General features: G+C 43.1%; 3 protein-coding genes across 3 annotated transcripts in view; 2 read left to right on the top strand and 1 right to left on the bottom strand.

Moving 5' to 3' along the window:
* LOC105894511 (major histocompatibility complex class I-related gene protein-like) overlaps window positions 1-4,296 on the top strand; it is a 100,272-nt gene extending 95,976 nt beyond the window's left edge. The window contains exon 7 of the mRNA XM_031570140.2: window positions 4,244-4,296. Coding sequence (XP_031426000.1) covers window positions 4,244-4,287 — 44 coding nt within the window. The 3' untranslated portion in view covers window positions 4,288-4,296. The remainder of the gene's footprint in view (window positions 1-4,243) is intronic.
* Window positions 4,297-9,940: 5,644 nt separating this feature from the next.
* LOC105892176 lies at window positions 9,941-13,232 on the top strand. Its single transcript, XM_012818415.3, has one exon. It carries the CDS (start codon window positions 9,995-9,997, stop codon window positions 13,154-13,156), a length of 3,162 nt encoding a protein of 1,053 aa, XP_012673869.2. The 5' UTR covers window positions 9,941-9,994; the 3' UTR covers window positions 13,157-13,232.
* Window positions 13,233-13,646: 414 nt separating this feature from the next.
* Window positions 13,647-14,849, bottom strand: LOC116221200 (major histocompatibility complex class I-related gene protein-like). The gene is made up of 2 exons (XM_042708155.1): window positions 14,614-14,849; window positions 13,647-13,963 (listed from the first exon to the last, which is right to left on the bottom strand). The coding sequence occupies exons 1-2, from the start codon at window positions 14,705-14,707 to the stop codon at window positions 13,647-13,649; spliced, it is 411 nt and encodes a 136-aa protein (XP_042564089.1). The 5' UTR covers window positions 14,708-14,849.
* Between the last annotated feature and the right edge of the window lie 1,205 nt (window positions 14,850-16,054).

The following is a 16,054-nucleotide window of genomic DNA, read 5'->3' as shown; positions in this document are numbered from 1 at the left end:
TTACGGTCGAATTAGATACTTCGGCTATTGTATTGGAAAAATAGACAGGTCAAAGAGAAAGCTATCAGAAACATTGTTAGCACTCTGACAGGCGGTAACGTAAACAGACGGTCAAAGTGCTGAAGCGTTCTTAAAAACACTGATGAAAGGCATGATTTGGTACGGCGGGACACATAGCAGCTTAACCCACATCTGAAAAACACATACACAATGAAACAGGCGCTCGGCGGCGACCTGATTCCTTAATTATAACAACCTGTAGGGACACGGCAGCTTGAATGATAGCAGTTGGGCAGGAAACGTTATTGCTATGTCCCTGTTGTAGTGGTCATCAGCTCACAGCCGATGATGAGCTACTGTATATGACAAGGCTAAATGTCTGTCTCACCACTACAACAGGGACATAGCAATAATGTTTCCTGCACAACTCCTATCATTCAGGGCCTGTTTTAGAGCAGAGATTGCTCAGCAGTCCTCAGTCTCCCAATTTGCCAAGATGCTGATTGTGGATTACCACTCCGTAACATCCACCTTCGGTGAGGTGTGCACTGCCCTGCTATTTTTTTTTTACATTACATGCCGACAGCCGAGAGATCCTTTTCCAATTTGATACTCATTAAGACCTACCTGAGGGGCGGCATGGGGCAGGAGAGGCTGAATAAGCTGGCAATCCTGTCCATGGAAAAAGCAAATCATGCATCGCCACTTTTATGTTTGAAAGGTGTCTTCTGGCTTGCAGGTGTGCTGTGCCTCTGGCTGTGCTCAGTCAGCCTGTCGGTCTTGACGTTCAGATTTTGCGCCTAAACTAGCTATATCGTATCGTCTCGTCACATGATCAAATAGAGACTTGACATTGGACAACAAGATACATATTACCAAGTAATCATCATTGCATAGCTGTATATGACAAAAATAACAAAGAATATAAGAAATTATTAATTTAATTTAATTGGTTTTTTAATAGTTTCTATAGTTTATGTAGGAGAAGCATATCATTGTTTTATAGATTGCTACTGACGATTTCCCCCCAAAAATGATGAAAACCATGACAGAGACAGGTTTGCCATTTCGAGGGCATATATATCATAAGGTGCTTCATATATTCATCGTTGATCACAATCATATTTAAATAGCGATACCCTGACAGTCATATGTCCAAGTAACGTAATTATGCAGGGCCTACTTACCTACGAACCCTCCTCCCTACGGGCCCCACTGTAACCGCCCCTGGCGCACATACACATTTTCTAACACAGCGCAGGTACACTCAATTAAAGCTAACAGCAGATTAACAAAATGCAATCACAAATAAGAGATACATAACAGCGACTTCAAGCAGAGGCTCTGGCTTAGGGGGCCCCCTGAGCTCATGGGCCCTTGGGTTCGGTAGGCTCATTCGGTAATCCATCCCTGTAGCCAACACAGAGCGACCTGTGTTGCGAGTCAGTTTTGCACTGTGCGGCGGAAGTTTTAATGAGACTGTATGAGTTATAAGGAGAGAAGTGAGTGACTCAGTTTTATCGTGTTAAATTGTATATGTCGCCTGGTATTAGCAGCAGGTAGGACCGAAAGGATCCGGTTAATGGAGGACGCAGGCTCATTCCTCCTGGGTTGGTAAAAGGATTAGAGTGAATCAGGACTCGCTCATCACTACCTTGTACTGCACCGCATTTTTACCTTTTGCCCTTTGTACTGAGATAATGTTCCGCATTTGAATTGGTCATTTGATCTTTAATTGTCACATTTCACTTCTTCCAGGCTCTGACATAGCACTCAGTTAAATGTCTGTAGTCGGTTTCTTCTCCTTTTGTAAACATTAGAAAACAGCCCTCTCCCTGCGATAATCGACGACTCAGTATTGGGCTGATATCGATCATTTTTGTCCCTACTAAAATTTTTCTGCAGGTTTTCTGCTAAACGTTTCCTTTTCATTTGTACATTGCCCCATATTCCATTTGATCCCTTTCCTCGCTGGAAAACCGACAAATGTAACGTTGTAAAATCGCTGCCTGCCATTCTGCTCTCTCGCTTTGAATGAATGGAATGTTGACGTAGAACAATTTAATGGTTAAGAAAATCAGACACAGAGTGATTACTAGCGGTGAAGAGTCCGAGTGGGGTTGTTCCAGGATAGCCTCACTCTTGAAATGCCTTTTATCCAATCAGAAATTAATAAATGATTCGACCAGACCTAACTGTTAATGTAAAAATGAATCATTTCAGGATGTTATAAAAACTGCAATTCTAGTCATGTCAGGAAATTCTACAAGTCATGCATGAGGCAGTGTTTTCTTTTAGTTAGCAAGCCTGGAACCTAATAACTATGAATTCACACAAATGTCTCCAAGTAGTTGGTTAGCCAGGCTGGCACTGGTACTGCCTACTCTGTGCATCTTATGTCCTTAGTTCATGTGATGCTCGGTTTAATCATTTAAAGTGAAACATCATTCATTTTTTGTTACCTCTGCAACTGAATTTTTTGTTTTGCTATCACATCAGATAGATGGCTAACTTTGGCTACATTTCTTTGGAACAAAGCACTTCCTACATTTCTTCAATTATTTAGGTAACCCAGTGGTGTCAGATATTGATGTTTACCTGACCAAACTTGTCTTCAGAGATTTAGTATTACTGTTGGTTCCATCAGTAATAAAATAATTGATAATAATATTAACAACAGTTGCTATATCTAGCGGCCATTGTATGACCATTTCTGTGGAGGTACTCATTTATTTTTCTCTGCCAAAGGAGTACATACTCTGCAGAGATTGAGTGGTTGTGAGCTACTTGATAATGACACCCCTGGTCCAATCCGAATATGGAATGCTTTCAACGGAGTGGATGACTCAGCGTTGCAATTCGATACGCAACAGAAGACTCTTCAGACTGAAGGTTTCTGGCAGCTAAAGTGGAGCCAAAGCAAAAAAGAATATACTGAGTTGATGTTTACAAATGTTTACAGCCCATTCTGCATTAAATTCCTGAAGTATTTCCTTCACATGAAAAAAAATGATGTGATGAGAAAAGGTAATATGTGATGTGTCTGTTATGATTATTAAATAAGATATTCAGTGATTTGTTTTTTCTCTCTAGAGAGTAGGATTACTTGTATTTACAACTTTCATCCTCTGTAGTGAAGCCCAGAGTCAGGCTCCTCCAGAAGACACTCCCAGACTCTGGAGGGGCCAAAGTGACCTGCCTGGCCACTGGTTTCTACCCCCGTCACATCAACCTGACCCTGCTCAGAGACGGCCAGCCTGTGTCTGACCACCAGATCACTGAGGGGGAGCTGCTACCTAATCTAGATGGAACCTACCAGATGAGGAAGAGCCTGGAGGTCAGCACAGAGGAACTGCAGAAACACCTCTTCACCTGCACAGCTGAACACCTCAGTCTGGACAACAAGATCAATATTAACATAGGTATTACAACTCTCATTTCTTCTACTAAGTCATGTTATCTACACTAATCTCAAGGTTGTATAATGTTGTCTAAACTATAACATAGCTGCACATAAAAAGCTCATCATTACATACAGTGTGAATGTGAGTGATTCCTACTCTTGCTCTTTCTTTAGACACTAAGCCAGAGCTGGATGATGTGACCTCAGTGATTACAGTGATTGTGGTGGTGATAGGTGCATGTCTGATTGTCCTGGCAGCAGCCATTTATTTAATGTGGCAACGCAAAGGTGAGTGTGAGGTTTGTGTCTGATAAAAGTGTGTGGAACATAGTGTGTGCTAACTTGTCAGAAGCAGTATATCCCTTCAAATCTATGATGGGAAAATTTGATTTTATCTTCACAAATCTCTGATAACCCTGTTTTGTGTTGACTGGTAGAACTAGTATAATGATGCATCCTCTGTGTGTGTGTGTGTGTGTGTGTGTGTGTGTGTGTGTGTGTGTGTGTGTGTGTGTGTGTGTGTGTGTACTCTAGGATCAAAAACATCTTCCCAGAGCAGTTACACTAGTGCCTCTAGTAAGTATTCAAATACAATTCTACTGCCTCCATATTAAGTATTCAAGCTAGTTAGTTCTGTAGAACAGAAAGGGCTTTTCATTAAGCTGTGACAGGGATCTTTCCACCATTCATACTTTGTGTTGTGTTAAAGTCAGCATAACACATCATGTTATGTGTAATAAACGATTTCTGTACTCTCTGGCAAAGTCATTTACACAAAGTAGTGAAGATAAGTGTCACTCAACCATCACCCGAGCATGACAATGCACTTTCTCTCCCCAGGTGAAGATGAACGTGGGATGCCCTTAGAGCCTGTCACATCCTAGAACACTCACTTCAATGTGTTTTAATATGTGTGTGTTTTTGTGTGTGCGCATGTGTGCGTGTGTGTGTACCAAGGTTATTATCTTAATATCGTTAACGAAAACTAATACAAAAAAATGAAAACTAGGTGTGATTTTTTTTTTCGTTAACAAATAAAAATTAAAAACAAGGCTTTATAAAAAAAACAATAACTAACTGAAACTGTATTGTGTCTTTACAAAACTAACTAAAATAAAAGAATTATAGAGAAAATGTCTTTAGTTTTTGTCTTTTGTCAATGTATTTCATAGATGTCAATTTATTTCATACATAGTACTAGTCAAGTCTATCTTCCGCTGTACCACTTTAAGTACACGCCCCTCGCCTGGTATCATGGCGGCAAAAGTCGTGAGAAAGCGACAGAGTCCTATTTGGGATTACTTGGAACAGTAACTTGCGGTGAGGTTCGTGGCTGGTGAGGCACTGACTCTTTCAGAGTCAGATTTACAAATATATAAACCCAATACAGTATCTTAAATCACCATTCAATTCGCAGCTTGCACATTGACTACTGGTTGTTTTTCATATCAGCATTCTTTACACACACATAGGTAAAGTAGCTACATACAGTTGACAGCTGCTAGCTTGTGATGAACTTGTGTTAATATGTGTGATTATGCACTCGTGAATATGAACTCTTTCATACGAAGTTGCACAGGCACCCTGAGGGTTTTTACCTTTTCCCATTATAATTTTAAGAGTTAAATCGAAGAGACTATAACATCAGCTAGATAACTAGCTATCATTTCATGCAAATTGAACTCTTCCATTTAAATCGCTTAAGGTTATTACGTGTCCTTAGCTAGCGAATTAGCTAGCGTAGCAACTATATAACCATAGCAACCAGGAAAAACAACTTTAGCTGCAATTTAAGTTTAATTTCTCAAAATCAGTCCACCAAACTCAGCTCACCAAAGTGATCCCAACCACTTGTGTGATGTTAAATGACTTAACATAGACATTAAACAATCCTAAGAGAAATAATGTGAAATCAACGGAGCAAGGGCTTTCTCTGATATCAATGTAATGTTAGCGAATGAGGGGTGAGAAGCCCCCCTCTCCCCCTTGCTAATATTTAGTCTCCGTTGTACGTCTAAAACCAAATCTATTCTTGAGGTTCCAAATATTTTCAAAGCAATTTGGCTTTGAATGTGAGATGTCGATCGAGTTATCTTCTGTCCCATCGTTTGAAGCATGCCATTTAGCTAGGGCATTGGTCTCCCATTATTGATCACTTCACGTTTTGATTGAAAGTCCAGTTTTGGGAAATGTTTTAGCTTAGCTATAGAATCTTCCATTTTTGCAGTCAAGGTCAAATATAAGTGTAGAAGAAGAGCAACGGCAGAACAAGCATAAACCCAACCGGTGGGCTCTGGCACGCTCCCTTCATTGAAGCAGAGGTACTGTTTGCAGAGGTACTGTTTGCCTCCCCCTTTTTCACTGCGGTTTTACGTCAGATCAGCAAGACTAAATAGGTTCTACGCATGTGCTCAACCCAGTTTGTGAGGGATTGTGCAATCTGAGATGAGGCACCATAGATATAGATACAGTGGGGAAAATAAGTATTTGACCCCCTGCCGATTTCGCAAGTTTGGCCACTTGCAAAGAAATTACTATAATTGTAATGGTAGGTCTATTTTAACAGTGAGAGACAGAATATCAACAAAAACATCCAGAAAACTGCATTTTATAACAGTTATGAATTGATTTGCATTTGATCGCAGAAAATAAGTATTTGAACCCCTAGCAAAACAGGACTTAGTACTTGGTGGAATAACCCTTGTTGGCAAGCACAGACGTCAGACGTTTCTTGTAGTTGGTCACCAGGTTTACACACATCTCAGGAGGGATTTTGGTCCACTCCTCTTTGCAGATCCTCTCCAAATCCTTAAGGTTGCGTTTTCATTGGGCTGAGGGAAGGAGGTTCTCGCCCAAGATTCCACGATACATGGCCCCATCCATAGTCCCCTAGATGCGGTTGAGTCGTCCTGTACCCTTGGCAGAGAAACAGCCCCAAAGCATAATGTTTCCACCTCCATGCTTGACGGTGGGGATGGTGTTCTTGGGGTCATATTCAGCATTCTTCCCACTCCATTCTTCCCACTCTGACGTCCTTGGACAACTGTTTGGTCTTGCCCATGGTGGTGAGGTTGAAGGTGTGAAGTATGATTCTTTGGACAGGTTTCTTTCCTACACGTCACCAGTTGAGATCAGGTGTACCTTGTTAGGCCTAATTAGGACTAATCTGTGTGCTTCGTGGGCACATAACTGGTCTGTGGGAGCCAGAACACTTGCTGTTTGGTAGGGGTTCAAATACTTATTTTCTGCGATCAAATGCAAATCAATTCATAACTGTTATAAAATGCAGTTTTCTGGATGTTTTTGTTGATAATCTGTCTCTCACTGTTAAACTAGACCTACCATTACAATTATAGATCACGCATTTCTTTGCAAGTGGCCAAACTTGCAAAATCGGCAGGGGGTCAAATACTTATTTTCCCCACTGTATATGTCTATGTAAGGCACAGCTCATTGCTGCCTCACCGTCTCGCTGAACAGGACATGCGCAAATTCTGACTGACACATCTGACACACATCTTTCATAGTTGTCTTTTGTGGATGGCTGTTCATCTGTCCTAAGGGAATACATTTTTTTAAATGGTATGTTTTGTTGAGTTTTTATTATTTATTATTTATTATAGCTTGTATCTGCTTTTCATTTTGGTCATTTTGTTTTGCAAGCAAAAAATGAAGCTTCCCTGACTGGCCCCCTCCTTGGTCTGTTGCATTCCGCGGTAAAGACTAAAACTAATACTGAAACTAATAAAACTAAACTCAAACTAAGCATTTTCAAAAAATAAAAAATAAACTAAACTAGCAAACCTGCTTTAAAAACTAATTAAAACTAATCTGAAATTGAAAACAAAAAGTCAAAACTAAATAAAAATAAAAACTAGTGAAAAACGCAAAACTATAATAACCTTGGTGTGTACATGTCTATATTGTATATTGTACCATTGTATATATGAATGGTAGTGTCAGCTTTGCCAGTTTACTGCCAGTATAGATTTGTGTACCCTTTCACTAAATATTTTGTACAAATAGAAGAAAAATCGTTTTTTCTAGGCTAACAGGTTAACAAGTCTTTTTGAGAAATCTCGACAATCACTTGAGGGCAAAGATTTTTCTGAGACCATCCTCTGATTTAATATTATATCCCCCACAGAAATAGAAGAAATATATAATTTATAATTATCCTTATCATTATCAAATTCAGTTTCTTTCTGTTCTTTGGGTGTTCAATATAAACATGTAATGTGATTTGCATATACAGTACATAAAGGTAAATCCATATTGAAGATTTTGAGATTGAACACTGGTGCAGCGCTGGTTGCTGAACCTTTGAACCGTTGCCCTTTGCAGAGAAAAGTGCTGAAATAGGTTTTGTAAAAAGTACTGTTTTTAAAAGCAGGTCTTCAGAAGTCTTCCAGAATTTGCGTCTGTGGTGGCCACACTTCTGTGTTATTCTATGAGTGATTGTTAAAGAAAACATGATTATGAGAGGTAACTAACTTCAGAACTTTGTGAATCATCAGACTATGTTTTATTATTTTCCATCATTTGTGTTTTATATATGTTGTATTATTTAGGAGAAGTCATAAACAAAATGTACTCAATTTTAAAAACCCAGTTGAATGTATTCTCTTTCATTTGTGACACACTCACCTGGAGCTGTTGAGTAGCTGACCTGCAGAGAGGTCTGTGAGCCTTGGCCTGAAACACAGTGATTTACATATCAGTCTCAACACAGGGCAGGGCTGATTACAGTCATGTCATTCAGGTAGTAGCATGCAACATACATAATATTAGTCTTAAATGAATGTCCTTGTCTTTTGTGACACTGGGTTAAACTATGCTGGTAAATTGACCAGAGCTCAAAATTACATCTAAAATTGTTTTGGTGAATTCTGATTGTCAATTTCACAACATTGTCATGACACATCAAAATCCATCACAATATTGTTTTCAATGTCTCAGTGTCTTGCATAATAATTTGTCACTATGTGTATCTCCAATGGAATTAAGCACTCTATAGCAATTGTATGAGTAGTTGTATTACCTAGTATTAGTATTAGCATTATTGTATTAGTAGTTGTATTACCTGTATGTTATTTTTGAACATAAATATCACCTGTGTACTATATTGACTAATTATTTATTTAATTATAAAAATGATGGTTGACATACAGTGGGGAAAATAAGTATTTGAACCCCTGCCGATTTCGCAAGTTTGACCACTTGCAAAGAAATGTGTGATCTATAATTGTAATAGTAGGTGTATTTTAACAGTGAGAAACAGAATATCAACAAAACAATCCAGAAAACTGCATTTTATAACATTTATGACTTAATTTGCATTTGATGCAGAAAATAAGTATTTTAACCCCTAGCAAAACATGACTTAGTACTTGGTGGAATAACCCTTGTTGGCAAGCACAGACGTCAGACTTTTCTTGTAGTTGGTCACCAGGTTTACACACATCTCAGGAGGGATTTTGGTCCACTCCTCTTTGCAGATCCTCTCCAAATCAAAGGTTGCGTTTTCAATGGGAGGGAATGAGGGAATGAGGTTCAAGCCCAATATTCCACGTTACATGGCCCCATCCATAGTCCCCTCGATGCAGTGGAGTCTTCCTGTACCCTTGGCAGAGAAACAGCCCCAAAGCATAATGTTTCCACCTCCATGCTTGACGGTGGGGATGGTGTCATATTCAGCAATCTTCCCCCTCCAAACGCGGCAAGTCGAGTTGATGCCAAAGAGCTTGATTTTGGTCTCATCTGACCACATCCTGTCTCCCAATCCTCCTTATAATCATTTAAGTGTTCATTGGCAAACTTCAGACGGCCCTGTACATGTGCTTCCTTGAGCAGGGGGACCTTGCGAGTGCTGCAGTACTTCAAACCATTACGGCGTAGTGTGTTGCCAATGGTTTTCTTGGTGACTGTGGTCCCAGCTGCCTTGAGATCATTCACAAGCTCCCCCTGTGTCCCTCTGGGGTTATTCTGCACCTTTCGGATGATCACCGATACCGCACGAGGGGATATCTTGCATGGAGCCCCAGATCTAGAGCGATTGACAGTTGTTTGGTGTTGCTTCCATTAACGAATAATCGCACCAATAGTTGTCTGCTTCTCACCAAGCTGCTTGCCGATGGTTTTGTAACCCATTCCAGCCTTGTGCAGGTCTACAATCTTATCTCTGATGTCCTTGGTCAACTCTTTGGTCTTGCCCATGGTGGTGAGGTTGAAGGTGTGAAGTATGATTCTTTGGACAGGTTTCTTTTATACACGTCACCAGTTGAGATCAGGTGTACCTTGTTAGGCCTAATGAGGACTCATCTGTGTGCTTCTTGGGCACATAACTGGTCATTGGGAGCCAGAATTCTTGCTGTTTGCTTGGGGGTTCAAATGCTTATTTTCTGCATCAAATACAAATAAAGTCATAAATGTTATAAAATGCAGTTTTCTGGATTTGTTTGTTGATATTCTATTTCTCACTGTTAAAATACACCTACCATGACAATTATAGATCACACATTTCTCTGCAAAAACGCAAGGGGACTAAAGATACATCAATCTAAGACCACCTGTGGGAAAGGGGAAAAACAGATGCAGCGCATGGTGGGGACACCCAGTGAGACGCAGGAGGACTCCTGTCAGGAAGCACCCCACAGCACAGGGGACCTCTCAGCATCTGCTCCACCCCTTAACCAGAGGGTCTCTCCTAACACTACCCCAGGCACCCAACCTACGAGAGAGAGAGTGAAGTGGCCCCCAGCTAACAACAACATTGCTTGGTACCAACTAGACCAGGACCTCGGCAGAGTTCTAGAGGCCGCATTGGCAGGAGCAGCTGAAAGGAAATTGGACAGCATGACTGCAATTGTCTACACCATGGCCAAAGAGCGCTTTGGCACTGAGGAGAAGAAAGGAAGCAGCAAGGCCCCCGGAAAACGGACCAACAGAAGGGCAAGAGAGATTACGCAGTTGAGAAGGGAAATCAAGACTCTTAACAAGCAATACAAACAGGCTAGTTCCAAAGAGAAGGAGAGCATAAAAGACCTGACCACTGAACTTCGAGGGCAACTGTGCAGACTAAGAAGGGCTGAGAGGTCTCTGAGACTGAGAAAAGAGAAGGAGGTCAAGCGTGCTCAGTTCATCAAGGACCCATACAGGTTCACCACAACCTTGTTGGGTGAAGCAAGATCAGGGAGACTGACCAGCCCTAAAGAAGCTGTGGAAGAATTCCTCAAAGAAAGCCACAGTGACACTCTTAGAGGCCAAGCCTTGGACGTACACCCAAGGATCGGAAGGAGTGAAACCCCGGAGGAAGAGCTTGACACCAAAGAGCCAACATGGAGAGAAGTCCATGACATTGTACAGAAAGCCCGGTCATCATCTGCCCCAGGTCCTAGCTCTATACCCTACAAGGTATACAAGAGATGCCCAATGCTTCTGCGCAGGCTATGGAACCTGTTGCGGAGGATATGGACAAAGGGCATAATTCCAACATCTTGGAAGAGAGCAGAAGGGTGCTTTGTACCAAAGGAAATGGACTCCTCTGAAATAGGGCAATTCCGAACCATTTCTCTCCTGAGCGTCGAATGCAAGATATTCTTCTCAGTCCTGGCACGGAGGCTGACCATGTACATGGTGAAGAACAAGTACGTCGACACATCAATCCAGAAAGGCGGCATCCCAAGCTCCCCTGGATGTTTGGAGCACACAAGCATCCTCAGCCAGCTGATCCGTGAGGCCAAAGAGAGCAAAGGAGACCTAACAGTCGTCTGGCTCGACTTGGCCAATGCATATGGATCAATTCCTCACGACCTCATCAACACAGCAATGGAACATTACCATATCCCCCAACACATCAGGAGAATGATCACCACCTACTTCAGTGGATTCAAGTTACGGTTCCAGACCACCCAGTTTACAACCCAGTGGCAGGACCTGGAAAAGGGGATCGTAACGGGCTGCACCATCTCCCCCATCTTGTTCATTATGGGAATGAACCTTCTCATTACAGCGGCAGTGAAGGAATCCAGAGGGCCAATAATGGAGTCTGGCATTCGCCAACCTCCATTAAGAGGCTTTATGGATGACCTCACCATCACAACGGCAACCCATGTGCAAACAAGGTGGATCCTGAAGGCACTCGACGACGTGGCAACTTGGGCTCGAATGAAATTCAAGCCTAAGAAGTCAAGAAGCATGGTGATCAGGAATGGTAAGGTTACAAACAGGTTCCAGCTTCAAGTCCAGGGGGAAGTCATACCACCGATTGAGGAGAACCCAATAAAATGCCTGGGCAAGTGGTACGATTCATCTCTCAAGGACAAAGGCAGTGTTTCAAGGACCGAGAAGCAGGCAGAAGAGTGGCTTAAAAAGATAGAGAGTTCAGGCCTACCAGGCAAGTTCAAGACCTGGCTGTTCCAGCATGGCCTGCTTCCAAGACTCCTGTGGCTCCTGACGATTTACGAGATACCTATGACAGCGGTTGAAGGGATCGAGAGGAAAGTCAACAAACATCTCCGCAAGTGGCTCGGTATTCCACCAAGCTTCACGTCAGTAGGGCTCTACATCAGGTCGGGACAGCTACAGCTACCCCTATCATCGGTGGTTGAGGAGTTCAAGGTGGCAAAGTGCAGGATTGTGATGATGCTCAGAGATTCCACCGACGAGATGGTTAGAGGCGCAGGCGTCACCACAAGATCTGGGCGCAAATGGGCAGCAGCCACACAAGTGGAACAGGCAGAAAGCCTGCTAAAGTTGAAGAACATCATCGGGAACCCGTGCACTGGGCGGCAGGGACTAGGGTCCACCCATTTCCAACAATGGACCAAAGCCGACCCAAGGCAGAGGAGAGTCATGGTCCAAGCCGAGGTCCGGCAGCTAGAGGAGGAGGGGAGATGGTCTAGGGCTGTGGAGCTTGGTTTACAAGGAGCCTGGACGAAGTGGGAACTACCAAAGCGTAAGATCACCTGGCCCGAACTCTGGAGACTGGAGCCTTTCCGAATCTCGTTCCTGCTCCGCTCAGTGTACGACACCCTTCCAACACCAACAAACCTGTACAGGTGGGGAATGAGGGAGGACCCACAGTGCAGGTTATGTGGGGAGAGAGGAACAATGGCGCATATACTGGCAGGATGCAGGACTGCTCTTAGCCAGGGGAGATACCGGTGGCGCCACGACAAGGTCCTCAGAGCACTAGCCGACATCTTGGAGCAGGAGAGACCGAAAAAGCACCAGCCTCAATCGAGACCAACACCATCCATCCAGTTCATCAGGGAGGGGGAGAAACCATCATCCTCCAAGAAGACCAAGAAGGGCCTACTGCAGACAGCACCATCATGGGAGATGAGGGTAGACCTGGGAAGGAAACTACACTTTCCCCAGGTCGTCCAAACTTCCCTGAGGCCTGACATGGTAATTTGGTCAGAAGAGGCCAAGAAGATCATCCTGATCGAACTGACCGTCCCGTGGGAAGAAGGATGCGGTGAAGCCTACGAGAGGAAAGCCACCAAGTACCAGGACCTTGTCCAACAATGCAGGGACAAGGGATGGCAGGCCTGGCTATTCCCAGTGGAGGTCGGATGCAGGGGCTTCCCGGCACAGTCTGTGTGGAATACACTCACAGCTCTGGGAATAAAAGGAAGGGAGAGGAAGACAGCTGTCCGTAGGTTGGGGGAAGCTGCAGAGAGAGCCTCTTGCTGGCTCTGGAATAGGAGGGAGGAGAGAAGCTGGGGACCAGGAGAAGATGGGCAGTGACTGGCCATCACTGCCGGCCCGCCAACTCGAGGGCGTTGTGGTTCAGGGTCGAAACGTCCAATGAAAGTTGGTCACCACCTGATGACATCTTCTCCCGGTCGAAAGCTACAGTCACTTCCTAAGTGACTGAAGGAGTAAGCACTTCATTGTGTATTTAATAGCAAGTGGCCAAACTTGCGAAATCGGCAGGGGTTCAAATACTTATTTTCCCCACTGTATGGTACAACATGGTCTCAAAGTCTCATTGACATCTCCTTGTGAATCCCAGTAACGGCTATTTTACCTGTTTGTTTCCTTAGCCATATAATGAAGGCAAAGACAGCAGTGAGACACACTGACCCAGCTATGAGCAGAGAGAACACTGTGGGTGTTGTCACTGAATCCCGTTCAAACCCTGCCAAAGGAGTGCATATGAGACAAACATCAAAGCTAGACACAACATACTTCTGATACAAAATAGGCATCCACTACAAACACTACAAAGCATCAATCAACATTCAATATTTGAATCCATAATACCTAAACTGATGTCCAATTTGTTGTCCAGACTGAGGTTTTCAGCTGTGCAGGAGTAAAGGTGTTTCTGTAGTTCCTCTGTGCTGACCTCCAGGCTCTTCCTCATCTGGTAGGTTCCATCTAGATTAGGTAGCAGCTCCCCCCCAGTGATCTGGTGGTCAGACACAGGCTGGCCGTCTCTGAGCAGGGTCAGGTTGATGTGACGGGGGTAGAAACCAGTGGCCAGGCAGGTCACTTTGGCCCCTCCAGAGTCTGGGAGTGTCTTCTGGAGGAGCCTGACTCTGGGCTTCACTGTGGAGGAGACAACATAATGTATTCTGGTAAAAGCTTGTTGATATCGGAGCTAAACAGCTAGTCAAATGCAGCCCTCCCTTCCGTGCTCCTGAATGACAGGTTGATGGCATGTATGGTATGGCTTGGGCAGAGCCATTGTTTTCCATTTTCAGAGCCAGGACTGGAACTGGAGCACTGGAGTGGTTTTGAGCACACACACTCCACACACTGGGCAGACAACTACAGGATCTGTAACTGGGCTCAATTAAAAATTGTATTTAGTGCTGCATTTACTCAGCAGGTAATGTTATTGTGTTGAATACTCGCCAAAGCATGGTATAGTTTTACATATATGCTGCTATTGTTGCTGTTATTACACGTTAGATAATAAATCCTGCCTCTCAAAACAAATGGCTGTACACCCTAGGTATCCTGATGTTTTCTGTGTTTTTATGAGATTGTATCCATTTTAAAATGCATAGCAATCTTGGAAAACACTTGTGCCTTGCTTTTGGAATTAAATTGTAAGTCCATCTGACATTTTTGACAAGAAGAACAACATCCTAAACCATAAACCAACTTATTTAACTTACTTGTTAAATAGTTCAATTAGTAGGATTAATAGCTCTCTGACCAGTGTGACAAGAGTATGAACACGTATGATTTACCTCTTCTCAAGACTATCTCTTTACTTAACTGCAACCATCTTTCCAATGTGCTGATGCAAAAAGGCTGGAAAACCTGTGTGACCAGTATTGTCATGACATCAGTCCAAGCCTTGTTCCTGATTGGCCACGGCTGCTGGCGATAGAGTGGGCCCTTGTGCACGTCAAAGTGGATGATCTCTCCACTCTCACCGTCAAAAGCGTCCTTTCTCACCGTCTGTCCAAAGACACACTGTCCAGCAGCTCACAACCAGACGTCCTCTGTTGGACATGAATCCCTAGCCGGATCAGACACCAGGGCTTACTCAGACACACAGCATGATGACTTTAGAGCTGCTTACACCCTTTAAAGTAAAATAATACTTCTTACCATCTGTGTGGTTGAAGTGTGTCTGTAAGAACAATGCTTGAGATTTAATGTTTTTGTGTATAGTTCCAAATATTAAGTTGTCAGCCCTCTGATCTATAGAACCCAGTGTGTCATTAAACTCCTCATATATAGTTAGTATGAAGTTATGCTGCTCCAGGTCATGGTATCCTACTGTAATATCATCCAGAAATCAGGATCAGGTTGAATTCAGGAAATGGAGTAACACCAATTATGAATGTTGAAAGAATCCATAAGGAGTGAGAACCTGTCAAGTGACATAGATTATCATTTGACACAAAAATGTAATTAATGAATTGGCAGCAGTTAAAAAACATAATAAAATAAAATAAAATCAAACTTTATTTGTACGGCGCATTTCATACAAGGAGGTAACAAAATGCGCCTCACAGTAGGAGAGAAAGGGATAAATAAACAGGCAATGACGTACTAACCATACTGGCACCGTAAAGGACTGCTTAGCACGATTATCGTCAAACTAAGAGACAGCTGCTGGGTTGAGGGGGGGGGGGGGATGGTGGGTTGGGTTGGGGTTACAAAGCACTTATAAGAGACACAGATTTTGCCAGAGATTAATAAACAGGAAATAACGTACTAACTGCACTGGGGGGGGGGGGGGGGGGGGGGGGTACAAACACTTGAAAAGAGATAAATACATTTTACAGTGAGTGATAAGCGAGATCAAAGAGGTATGTCTTAAGTGCATGTCTAAAGGTTTCAACCGTTTCAGCCATTCTTAGGTATTCTGGCAGAGTGTTCCAAAGGCTGGGGGCATAGAAACTAAAAGCTGCGTCCCCATGTCTCTTTGTCCTGGCTTTTGGAACTGAGTTCAGTGCCGGAGGACCTCAGGGACCTACTGGGTGTGTACCTTGAGAGCATGTCTGTTATATATTCAGGTGCATGACTATGGAGTGATTTATGGACTAGTAACAGAACCTTGAAATCTATTCTAGAACTAACAGGTAGCCAGTGCAGTGATTTTAATACTGGTGTGATGTGCGCTCTCCATCTTGTTTTAGTGAGGACTCGCGCTGCTGCATTCTGTATTGTTTGTAG

The sequence above is a fragment of the Clupea harengus genome, chromosome 7 (assembly GCF_900700415.2).
Source record: "Clupea harengus chromosome 7, Ch_v2.0.2, whole genome shotgun sequence".
Classification (NCBI taxonomy): Eukaryota; Metazoa; Chordata; class Actinopteri; order Clupeiformes; family Clupeidae; genus Clupea; species Clupea harengus.
The sequence above is the reverse complement of the archived record's forward strand: the minus strand, read 5'-3'. Positions and strand labels throughout refer to the sequence as shown.